This window comes from Callorhinus ursinus, unplaced genomic scaffold (genome assembly GCF_003265705.2).
Source record: "Callorhinus ursinus isolate GAN/ISIS: 27379988/994484 unplaced genomic scaffold, GSC_fseal_2.0 scaffold79, whole genome shotgun sequence".
NCBI classification, from domain to species: Eukaryota; Metazoa; Chordata; class Mammalia; order Carnivora; family Otariidae; genus Callorhinus; species Callorhinus ursinus.
The window spans coordinates 2,375,139-2,387,377 of NW_027397141.1; the positions used below are offsets into that span (position 1 = coordinate 2,375,139).

At 48.5% G+C, this 12,239-nt stretch overlaps 1 protein-coding gene across 5 annotated transcripts in view; it reads left to right on the forward strand.

Annotated features, from left to right (window-relative positions):
• The window catches only part of ING1 (inhibitor of growth family member 1), a 60,947-nt gene that overhangs the window by 1,746 nt on the left and 46,962 nt on the right, over window positions 1–12,239 (forward strand). For 2 of the 5 annotated variants that reach the window (XM_025874700.2, XM_073887427.1), the window contains exon 2: window positions 5,006–5,705. In XM_025874700.2, the coding sequence (XP_025730485.2) occupies window positions 5,006–5,705 (700 nt within the window). Of the gene's footprint in view, window positions 1–20; window positions 316–5,005; window positions 5,974–11,704; window positions 12,171–12,239 lie in introns of those variants that run through there. The other 3 variants (XM_073887428.1, XM_073887429.1, XM_025874701.2) reach the window with 3 other exon arrangements.

A 12,239-nucleotide genomic window follows, 5' to 3' on the forward strand; every position in this document is an offset into this window, starting at 1 on the left:
CGCCAGGCGCCGGGTCCCCGGGCCCAGGCGGTGCGGCTCGCAGATGTAGCGGCGCGGGGCCGGCCGGAGGGGGGGCGCCGGCGGGCGGGAGCTTTGCATTTTGCAGCGCTGGGCTCCGAGGGGGCGGGGGCTGGAGGAAGCGGAAAGCCGCGCCGAGTCGCCGGGGACCTCGGTGAACCATGTTGAGCCCTGCCAACGGGGAGCAGATCCACCTGGTGAACTATGTGGAGGACTACCTGGACTCCATCGAGTCTCTGCCTTTCGACCTGCAGAGAAACGTCTCGCTGATGCGGGAGATCGACGCGAAATACCAAGGTACGGCGGGATGGATGGGCGGGGGCGGTCGCTCCATCCCCGCCGGTCGCGGCGCGCCGCGGGGCCGCGGGCCGTCCTGTTCCCCGCCCCGAGGAGCCGCGGGCCCGCGGCGGCAGCTCTGGCCGGGCAGGAACAAAAGGTCTGGAGCGTCTTTGATTCGCCAAGGTCCTTGTGCGCGAAGCCCGGACACGGAGGAGGAAGGAGGAACGAGAGGTCTCAATGCCAGGCTGCGCGAGCAAAGCGCTCTTTGTAGTGAAGTGACGAGGCGGGGTGCTGCGGGGGAGGGGGCGCAGGGGGCGCAGGCTAGGGCGCCGAGGGAGGGATGTGCCGCGGTCGCTGGGGCTGAGGGGCGCAGCGACGGGGCTGCGCGCAGGGCTGCTGGGAGGGCACTGCGGGTGGCGGGTCCCCGGCTCTGCTCGCCATCCCCAGAGCCACCGCTACCCAGTCCCGAATCTGAGTGTTATATAAAGTCCGGGGTCGGCACTCCGCGCGGTGCGGCCCAGGTCGCCGCCACCCCCGCCCGACCCCCCGGGCCTCCCGTGGAGCTGGACACTGAGTAAGGGCCGACGTGCGAGGGGCGGCGCGGCCGGGTGTAGTTCGCAGAGGGCGAGGGCTTTATTCTGTGCGTGCGGTGGAGAAGGGGAGGGGATGGAAGGGAGGATGGGTCGAGGAAGTCGCCCATCTGCTGTGCTCGGGGGGCGCGGGCAAAGCTTGTCGGCTTGCAGAGGAACATGGCAGGGAAGAGGACCTGTGGGTCGTTCTTTGCAGCCCCAGCTGCCCAGAGTTCCGGAGAGAGGCGGAGGGTTCGTATCCGCTGGGAATTGTTGGCTGGGGGAAACTTTCCTGCCAGGTCAGGCATGCCATTGGGGTCTGTGTATGGGACGCGGATCGTCACTCGGAGTTTACTAATGTTTACAGGGCTGCGCAGCAGGGAAACGGAAGCGTGGGGGGAGGAGGGAAGCGACCGCACGTCCCGAGCACGCAGGGAGACCCCGGAGTTATGGCGCCCCTGCGCGCTCTAACCGAGCCTGGGCTTCGCAGCGACTTTTATAGGGGCCTTATTAGCATATTGTGAACGTCCCGCTTTGGCTTCCTTGTGATTGGTCTTGGTGTCCCCCATGGAATGTCCTTATCAGTCCGCCGCTGAGCTATTGGTTGCTGAGCCGGATGAGGGTGGGCATTGCGCAGTGACTGGCACGGGTCTCTGTTTCCGCTGCCTTCTTTTTTCTTCAGAGGGGCGGGGAGGAGGAGGAGGTCGAGTTGATTTGAATGTCTTTGGGTCGCTTGGCCTCCGGCCTCGGATTGGCCATTGGCGCTGCGGGGGCGGGCCTTATTCGTTGGTTCTGTGCCGTGATTGGCGCCCCTCTTGGCCTCCGCCCTACGGCCTGGCGAGCCCCACAGGCGGTGGCTCGCGGGGCGGGGCGCGACGCCCCCTGGGCGCCTCTCCATTGGCTGAGGGCCCGGCCCCGCCCCTGTCCCTCAGGGGCCCGGGCCTGGTCACTTCCGGCCGCGGAGCAATGGCGGCGCTCGGGGGTCGGGGCGAGGCTGGCCTGCCATGGTTCCGGGGCTGCAGAGGATGCCGCTCAGGCCTCCTGCTCAGGCCCCAAGGACTCGCGGGCAGGCCCGCCTATGGCCCCGGGCCGCCCCTCCGGCGACCCGCGGATGCGGCCGCGCGGAGCGGGGAAGCGTGAGTGGCCCGGGCCCGGTGCCCGGCGAGGACGAGCCGGCCCCTAGGGCCCCGAATGCGCCGAGGGGGCGGTGACTCAGGGCAGCGAAAGAAGATCGGAGGATTCGTGGTCACCGGCACTGTTCATTATCGCTCTCGGGAAACTTATCTTCAAATTGTTGTAGCATCGCCCAGAGTTACTGTGTTGCTGCTTCGGGACCAGGTGTCCCGGGGAGGGAGCCCCCGCTGCGGAGTTCGCTGCTCCTGCAGAGAGCGGCCGCTGCGGGAGCTGCTGGGAGTACTCGCGGCTCGTTTGGGGGACCTGCCTGGAGACGTGGGGAAATGCTTACTTGCCGCTTTTAGTTTTAAGGACCTATGTTGGAAGTCGAACTTGGCCGGCAGTCTTTCCTTATACATCAGTTGGAGATTAGTTCAGAAAGATGGATTAGAATTAGTTTACCATTTTAAATGGTATTTGAGGTTGTGCTTGAATTATAGAATTCACAATTATTTTTGCATTGTTTCAACTATTTTTTAAAATACCCACCCCACCATGGAAGTCCGCTTCTTTTTTTATTTTAAGATTTTATTTATTTATTTATTTGACAGAAAGAGACCTAGTGAGAGAGGAAACACAAGCAGGGGGAGTGGGAGAGGGAGAAGCAGGGAGCCCGACGCGGGGCTCGATCCCAGGACCCTGGGACCATGACCTGAGCCGAAGGCCGACGCTTAACGACGGAGCCACCCAGGCGCCCCCGGAAGTCCGCTTCTTAACGAACGTCAGTGCAGCCTTTATATAAAGTTAAAATACGTTTCTGGTAGTTGGACAGATCAGTTTAGGTTTTGCCGCAGTCTCGTTTCGTCCTTAAATTCTTTCCGTGGTACCATTGCTTCCCTACAGTGATACTGGTGTGGAGCAATTTCAGAAGGAAGGTCAGCAGCAGTTGGAGCTGACGGAGCTGGGAGAAGCTCCTGGTGTCCTGGCAGGGCGCCCGCCTAGTTAGACCTGGTGCTGTTCTTGTTTACAGCGCGTACTGCAGTGGCTCTGTTGATAGCGGACTTTGCTTGGGGAGTCTAAGAAATACATGTCATTGTGCAGGTAACAATTCCTTCTTGGTAATTTCGTGGTGTTATTTTTGTTTCTTTCCCACACCTGAGACTTCACATGGATGTAAACTTGCTTGTGATGTAAAAAGCTGTATGTTACTGAATTTTATGTTAGTGATAATAACGTTTTTTCTATGTAAGGCTAATATTGTCTATAGATTTGGTTACTGATTAAACCAAATAATAGCTTTATTATAGTAATAGTAATATGCAATGAATTTAAAATAAATTGGAGAAACTTCTGTTTTAGCATCTATGAAATAGAACTTAGATAAGTTGAGTCTATTTATTTTCAGAATTAATTACTCCCAGACACTATGAGACTATGGCATTCCTCCTTTCTGGGGGCAGATAGTCTACATTGTTTTTCTAGGAAGTATCTTCAGAGCCGTCTTTAGTTTAAAAATATAGCCTGGAAAATAATATTTATATTTAGGTAAGCTTCAGTGTTGGTTTGAATTCATGTATTTATTTCAGTGTTAGGCTTATACCTTATAACTATTCAAAGATAAGATCTGGAAGGGATGAGGGGTTACATTTTATATATCCTGCCTCCCACACTTGCTAGCTGGAGAGTAAAATTGCCTTATTTTAAGAGACTGCAAAGGGTTTCAGGAGAAAAATCTGATACTGTTTATTCATTTTTTAGTAGTCTCTACACCAAATGTGGGGCTGAAACTCACACCCCCGAGATCAAGAGTTGCATGCTTTTCTGACTAAGCCAGGCAGCGCCCCCTGATACTATTTAGATTTGTTACTCTTTGGGAAAAATAACTCTGGGAATTTCTGTTTGTATTTAAATAGTTGGGGTTTTTTTAAGATTTTTATTTATTTATTTATTTGACAGAGAGAAAGCGAGAGAGGGAACACAAGCAGAGGGAGTGGGAGAGGGAGAAGCAGGCTTCCCACTGAGCAGGGAGCCTGATGCGGAGGCTCCTTCCCAGGACCCTTAAATAGGTTTTTGGCAAGAACATTTATTTTCCTTATTTCAGTCAAGATTACTTAACAACTTTTATATCTTGAGAAATTGCCTAATTACACTTTCTAAATTACATCTTAAAATCATATACACCTTTTTAAGTAATCTCTACACCCGGTGTGGGGCTTGAACTCCGAACCCCAAGATCAAGAGTCACATGCTCTACCGACTGAGCCAGCCAGGTGCCCCCTGTACAAAGTTTAAATTTAGTACTGAGGGTTTTTTAGTTTTGGTAATGTTTTAAAATCTGTTGATTCTTATAGATGTGAACGTGTATTGTCTTAAGCAGTAAATGCAAAAGCAAAATCTGACCCCTTTGTTTTAAGGCAAAGCTAGGTTGTCTGACTTATTGTGACAAACCAGTCTTGTTTTTAGTAATACAGAGGAATAGCAAGGTTGGATGATGGTGACGTGACTGATAAACTGAGGCCCTGGGTCACTAGGTAGTGTTTTTATACATTCTCTGATTTAATAGGGTATTCTAGACATTGATGCATTAAAATAAAGGGAATAAAGGCATTTAAGTTAGAAGAATATTTGAGTAAAAACTGGAAGTATAGGACATAAATCAATTAATTTTATAGAAAGTAAAAGTTTGGGCACCAGCACTTCACCTAAATTTAAACTATTCCCCTTAAGTTGCCGATCCCAAGAGTAATGTTACCCATGCTTCGGAATGCAGAGTCCCTCGGGGAGCTTTGAGTGGCACTTAGCTAAATGGGAATTGTGTTGCATTTGTATTTAGTTCCAGGGATTTTTTTCAATAGGGGAAAAAAAAGGTCTGCTCAAAATGCCTGTAGGGTATAGGATTTTCATACAGGAAATCTTGCATTGATTATGTCTGTCCTTTGCAATTACTTTTTTATAGACCAGAGAATTTAAATAAAGGGCTCAGTTGTGTTTATAGAATGGACATAATGCTTATTTTTCCTTTGCAGAAATCCTGAAGGAACTGGATGAGTATTATGAGAAATTGAAACGCGAGACAGACGGCGTCCAGAAGAGGAGGGTGTTGCACTGCATTCAGAGAGCCCTGATTCGGAGCCAGGAGCTGGGCGACGAGAAGATCCAGATCGTGAGTCAGATGGTGGAGCTGGTGGAGAACCGGACCAGGCAGGTGGACAGTCACGTGGAGCTCTTTGAGGCCCATCAGGAGGTCAATGACACCACTGGCCACAGCGGCAAAGCCGGCCAGGATAAGTCCAAGAGCGAGACAATCACTCAGGCGGAGAAGACCAATAACAAGAGGTCCCGGCGACAGCGCAACAACGAGAACCGAGAGAACGCTGCCAATAATCATGACCATGATGACATCACCTCAGGAACGCCTAAGGAGAAGAAAGCAAAAGCCTCCAAGAAGAAGAAACGCTCCAAGGCCAAAGCTGAGCGGGAAGCGTCCCCCGCAGACCTTCCCATCGACCCGAACGAGCCAACCTACTGTCTGTGCAATCAGGTCTCCTATGGAGAAATGATCGGCTGTGACAATGACGAGTGCCCCATCGAGTGGTTCCATTTCTCCTGCGTGGGACTGAATCACAAACCAAAGGGCAAGTGGTACTGTCCCAAATGCCGAGGGGAGAACGAGAAGACCATGGACAAGGCCCTGGAAAAATCCAAAAAGGAGCGGGCTTACAACAGGTAGTTGGCGGGGCTCGCTCGGCGGGGAGGAGGGCGGGCGGGCCGGTGTCTTCATTACGTCAGTCACTGCCTGTGCTGGGGCGCAAGGACCGTACATTGTATATTTTTAAGGAATGTTAGAAAAGGAGCCGTTCCTTTTGCAGGGACGGCAGTGATCCTCTGCTTTTGTTTTCGTTGGTACACACGTGTAACAAGAAAGTGGTCTGTGGATCAGCATTTTAGAAACGACAAATAGAGGTTTGAATTAAACACTCAAGTGAGTCTCAGACTGATTTGTTTTGTTTTTGTTCTGCTGGGGTGGGGGTGACTTGGAAGCAACCTATCATGTTTCATGTGGAAAGAGATTTCATTCGGCATCATTAGCATTATTTTAATAAAAATAATGTTATCACTTCATGAGCACGTTTTTAAACATTAGCCAGATTGCCAAACTTATAGCCCATAGCAAATTTGTTTCTTGCTATGATAACATATATCCATATAACAATCCAACGTAAAGATTTAAAGTTTGAAGGTTATTTTTTAGACAGGTAAATGGTTAAGTTTTACATGACATTTTTCTATTACTGGCCTGTTCCCCGAGTGGCCTTTTTTTTTTTTTTTTAAGATTTTATTTATTTATTTGACAGAGAGCGAGAGCAGGAACACAAGCAGGGGGAGTGGGAAAGGGAGAAGCAGCCCTTCCTACTGAGCAGGGAGCCCGATGCGGGGCTCGATCCCAGAACCCTGGGATCATGACCTGAGCCAAAGGCAGATGCTTAACGACTGAGCCACCCAGGCGCCCCTCCAAGTGGCCTTTTTTAAATGACTGGGCACGGTTTTTATTAAACCACATGGAAATGGTCTAGTCGTGGAACTTCAGATCACACTTTTTTGCTATCACACATCTCAGTGTGGCTCCATGTTTCATTCATACGAGGCGTATAAACGTACATTTCAAGTGAACTTGCACTTGCTGCTTTGTAATTGGAAGCCTTTGTAGACCCGAGGTGTGTTTCCTGCTGCTGTGTGCGTGAGAGCTTACAGATATGAGGTCCAGAAATAAGTGAAATTTGACCGGTTTGCTCCTCTTGCAGTATATTTTAATTTGGGTATAAGTAATTTTTAAATTGTTTTAAAAATCTGTATACCAGCAGTTTAGGCAAAGCCTTAAAGCACATTTTTAAAATTGTGCTTAATAATGAAGTAGAAGTACTTAATTGCCAGCAAATAAATGTCAAAACAGAGTATATATTTAGACCAGGGGTTAGGAAATTAATTGTCCACAAGCCAAATCCAGCCCACTGCCTGTTTTTGTAGGGCCTGTGAGCCAAGAATGAGCTTTACATTGTTAAGTGTTTTTTTTTTCTTTTTGTTTGTTTTTTGAAAGAGAGAGAGTGCGAGCCGGGAAGGGGCGGAGGGAGAGGGGGAGAGAGACTCTTAAGCAGACGTCACGCCCATCGTGGAGCCCCTCATGGGGCTGGATCTCACAACCCTGAGATCATGACCTGAGCCTAAATCAAGAGTTGGATGCTCAACCAACTGAACCACCCAGGTCCCCCTGTTAAATGCTTTAAAAAAAAAAAAAATTCGAGAAAAGAATCCTGTTAAATAACACATGAACGTTGTAATAAAATTCAAATTTTCATGTCCATAAATAATGTGTCACTGGCACGCAGCCATCCACGCCCATTCACTGAAGCATCGTCCGGGGCTCCTTTGTACGACAGCAGAGTTGTTTGCATCAGGCATCAAATGACCCCCAAAGCTGGGATCGCTTATTTTCTGGCCCTGTGCACAAGAGGTTTGCTGACCTCTGGTTTAGACTAACTTCATTTCTAAGCAATAATCTGGTTCCCATTTCAAAGCAAAACTTGGTGGAGAGAGTTTGTTTCCTCCCGTCTCTCGTGAAGCGGCCACAAGGAAGAACTGGGATTGTTGTAGCTTCTAAAGCTCTATGTGGCTTGATTTCCATAAAACACTACGTTGTTTGATGATTGTTTACTTCATTTGACAAACATTGAGAACTTTATTTGTGCCAGACAGAAATCCCTCAGTGTTTTACAGTGAATTTCCATTATAGAGACTATTTGGTAGAGAAATGCAAATTGTAGTTGATTATACATTAAAATGTGAACTTTTTGCATATCAATACCTATGAGTAGGCATTTACTTTCCAGCAAAACTTCAAAAACATTTCAGAATCTTTTTTTTTTTTTAAAGATTTTATTTATTTATTGAGAGAGAGAGAGAATGGTAGAGAGCATGAGAGAGAGGAAGGTCAGAGGGAGAAGCAGACCCCCTGCTGAGCAGGGAGCCCGATGTGGGACTCGATCCCGGGACTCCAGGATTATGACCTGAGCCGAAGGCAGTCGCTTAACCAACTGAGCCACCCAGGCGCCCTCAGAATCTTCTTGAATGTTAAAATTTAAGATTTACCTAGACAAATAATAAAAGGTTTCTTCTATGAAAATAAGGTACTAAAATACTTGATGACAGTCCAGTGCAATAAAAGTGGTTTAAAAGAATCTTTGCTTATATGAAATTCCACTTGCTAGTTTCTATTTTAATTGGAGCTAATAATGAAAATTACATTATGGGAGTGAAAATTGACTAGAACATAGTCGCTAATACTGGATTTCTTCATATTTGACAGTTTTATCAATGGCTGTAGTAGAGAGGCAGGCACAGAGGCTAATCTTTGCTGGGTTTGAACCCATCTTTGTCCCTTAGGGGGGATGATCTTGATCTTGAATAAATAGCTTAACAATTAATCCATGGTTTACTTTTAAAATAATCTGTTTTATAAAGGGTGCTTCCAAGAAATAAATCAGGTTAAGTGAATAGGAGCCTGGCATGCAGTTAATCAAATGCTGGTTATTTTCCTCCACGTTTGATGAAGTTTCCAATAGGGACAGATGGCTAGGCATTCTTTCTTCTAAACACATGGAACATCATAGGGCAGATTTTGTTAGATTTGGCGGTCTTAAATCACTTTTATTATTTCCAGTGAAGGGTAAAATCACACGTGAGTACTTGGAACGTCAAGATTTAGGCTTTAGATCATGATGAGATACAGCAGTAGGAAGATGGCAGGTGGCCCTGGGAAGCAGCGCGAGGGGGCTGGAGTCTGGAAATAGACACCGCCAGGCTAGCTCTTACAGAACCGCTGCTTCTACTTATTTGTTTATAAAAGAATTTTTTAATTGAGGTATAATTGACATAGAACGTTTTAGTTTCAGATGTACAACATAATGACTGGGTATTTGTGCGTATTGTGAAGTGCTCACAGAAAGTCTAGTTAACATCTGTCACCATAGTTACAAAAACTTTTTGTCTTGTGACAAGGACTTGTAAGATTTACTCTCCTAGCAGCTTTCCAGTCTGCCAGATGGAGTCACCCTGCGGCAGGTCACCTCCCCACGCTGTAAAGTCAGCGGGAGGTTTGTATCTTGACCCCCTCGCCCGTTTCGCCCAATCCCAATCCCTGCTCTGGCAACCGTCGGCTGTTTGCACTTACCCACCGAGTTATTACAGTTCAGAGAAAGTCTCAAGTGTTCCTGTGGGAATGAATTTTAACCTGGCCCAGGAAACATGGCTCCTTCGGTTAACTAGTGTGCATTGCGAAGCCCTGGCATGGCGTTCCTGGGGCAGAAGGGGCTGTTCCCCCATCCCGAGAAGGAACCCCCCCCCCCAGTGGCAGGACCCACCGGCCAGTCCCGCAGACGTGCCTTCCAATGACTCGGACGCTGCAGTTGTCCTCTTGGTACCCAAGACTATCACAGGGGGCAAGTGCTGAAGTCAGGAAGTGCTCGCCAATATAAAAGCCATGGTACCGCTACCTACTTATTTTAGAAAGGACAGATATGGGGCGCCTGGGTGGCTCAGTTGGTTAAGCGACTGCCTTCGGCTCGGGTCATGATCCTGGAGTCCCGGGATCGAGTCCCGCATCGGGCTCTTTGCTCAGCGGGGAGTCTGCTTCTCCCTCTGACCCTCTTCCCTCTCGTACTATCTCTCTCTCATTCTCTCTCTCTCAAATAAAATCTTAAAAAAAAAAAGACAGTTATGTACTTGAAATGTCCTTCTGTATCATGTTCATACAGTGTTCCAGGTAAAATGTATCCAGATATTAAGCCTTTCCATGAGGAAGAGTTACTAACTTTTTGTGCAGGCACATTTAAGGACATAATGTGCTGGGCGCCTGGGTGTCTCAGTCGTTAAGCATCTGCCTTCGGCTCAGGTCATGGTCCCAGGGTCCTGGGATCGAGCCCCGCATCAGGCTCCCTGCTCAGTGGGGAGTCTGCTTCTCCCTCTCCCACTCCCCCTGCTTGTGTTCCCTCTCTCGCTGTGTCTCTCTGTGTCAGATAAATAAAATCTTAAAAAAAAAAAAAGACAATGTGCTTTTGCAGGACATGAGCTTGGTTTGTTGTTCCATCTAAAGTAATGTATGATTCTTCGCAATCCCTACATGTATAGAACAAGATCTCCTGCTCTCTTTCAGCTTCTAACCTGTCCCGCTTTAGTCTTGGGGCCCAGGTGGTTTTAAGCAATTCAGGAGCTAGCCTTCTGGCTTCATTGAATCCGGGGAAACTGCTAGTCAGCAATGACTTCTCACCCTCCCTCTACAAGTATACGGGGGGGGGGGGGCGCTCGGGAAGGTCACAGCAGGAGGGGTGTTTGTCATGAAGCAAAACAGCCTCTTTAGGTCTTTATGGGGGCTTTGTTTCAGAATATTTATTCAGTTGTTTTCCTCACAGACCAAACACTAGTGTGCTGTGTAACCCCCCTCCCCAAAGGGTGACAACAAATACAGAGTTGTAACTGGAAAGAAGAAAAGCATTAGGCCACTTCTCTTGCCTCAAATACTTTGTATTACCTGATTTTGTTCATAAATGTTGATGCTCTCTCCACTTAAAAAGAAGTCCCTGCAAGCAGTAACTGGTTAAGTCTGGTTTGTGCCATTCAATGCTTCATTAAACCAGAGTCTTCTTATTAAACGAGAAAATGCTTGGGCTTAAGTCAACTTTAAATAAAAACCATTCGGCTGATATATACAGCCACTATGTTAGGTACTTGTATTCTTGATGTTAGATCTTCCTCACGGCCCTGCCTGGGAAGATGCTAGTGTTCCTGGAGAGGGTGCCAAGGCCCAGGTGAGGGGCCCTGCCTCACACAAGGCCATACATCCCACCTTGGCTGCAAAACCTGTGTCCTCTCAGCCCCAGGCTGCCCATGCGGACGGGCTTAGCTGTCAGCACACACCGCTGTTGGCCCCAGTGAACGGATGCTGGGAGTGGAGCTAAGTGTCTACACTGGTCTCGTCTCTGTCCTCACTTCCTGTGGGATAGGGACTTAGCCTCGATTTAGGACTAGGAAAACAGCAAGACCTAAGAAACTCGCCTGGTCTGGGAGTAGGGCTGGAATAGGAGCCCAGGGCAGTCAGCCTGGGGTCTTCATTGCCCGGCTTCTCACGTGACTGAAAGACCCACGCCACCGAGCCCGGCAGGGCTTTTCCTCCAGCTGAACCAGCGTCCGGTCCTCGCCTGCTTCTCGTCTTGCCTTCTAGTAAATTTCAGGACTGTCTTTAACCCCTAAGAGTTTAACCGGTTTATCAGGCACAGAGTGCCATCCCAGAATCAGTACGAGATGTGAAGTCAGAAGGTCTGGGAATCGGGACTAGCTGAGTCCGGTCTAACGCTGGGGAGGTCGCCTGTCTCGCCCAGCGTCCTCACAGGCCGAATAAGGCCGGTGATCGTGCGCGTCCCATGGGTAGGAGGATCGGCCCCGCTCCTGTGCCAAAGTACTGTTCAAATGCTGTGCTGAATACTACTCAAAGAATTTCGGTCCACTATCGATGATTCTAGCTAACAGATGTGTTCTGCGAAATGGAAGTGAGATTCCTTACAGCTGGAGAGAAACAGGCCAGTCCGCCGTAAAATAAAGTGGCCGCTTCGTCTTCCATTCCGTGGGAGGGGTGGGTCTGCAGCTGCTTGTCTAAATCAATCTGTTTCTCTTTGTAGAACACAGAAGTGGGAGAAACACGGTTATATTTGCAGCAACAATCAAAGCCTATTTCTTGTTGACTCACCTCTTGATTGAATTCAAGCAGGCAGAAAATTAGTTCCGTCCCTTGCATGCGTAGGTGAGGAAATCAAAGCCCAGAACAGGATGTCACTCAGCAGGTCAGTGGTGGGGCTCCTGGGCTGGATGCAGGTAGTCCGGTCCCTCAGGCTGGCGGCCGTCCTGCCGCTCTCTGCTGTCGGAGCCTGGGCTCGGGCTCCCTTCTGTAAGCATTAGGGCGGAGCTGCTCTTCATGGAAAACAGAGGCCTTCAGGAAATATGTGTTCAGTAAATAATCAATCCATGAATTGACATAGAAAAACAAGACATTTTCTTTTCTAACTTCTAAATGTTCTGTGATCACACCTAAGACAGAATTTCCAATTTGTTTGTGGGAAGGAAATATTTTTACGAGAGATGTATAGGCCATTACAAATGCCATATTTCTAAATGATTAATATTTGAGAAATTGAATTTGGTTAGATTTTGATCACC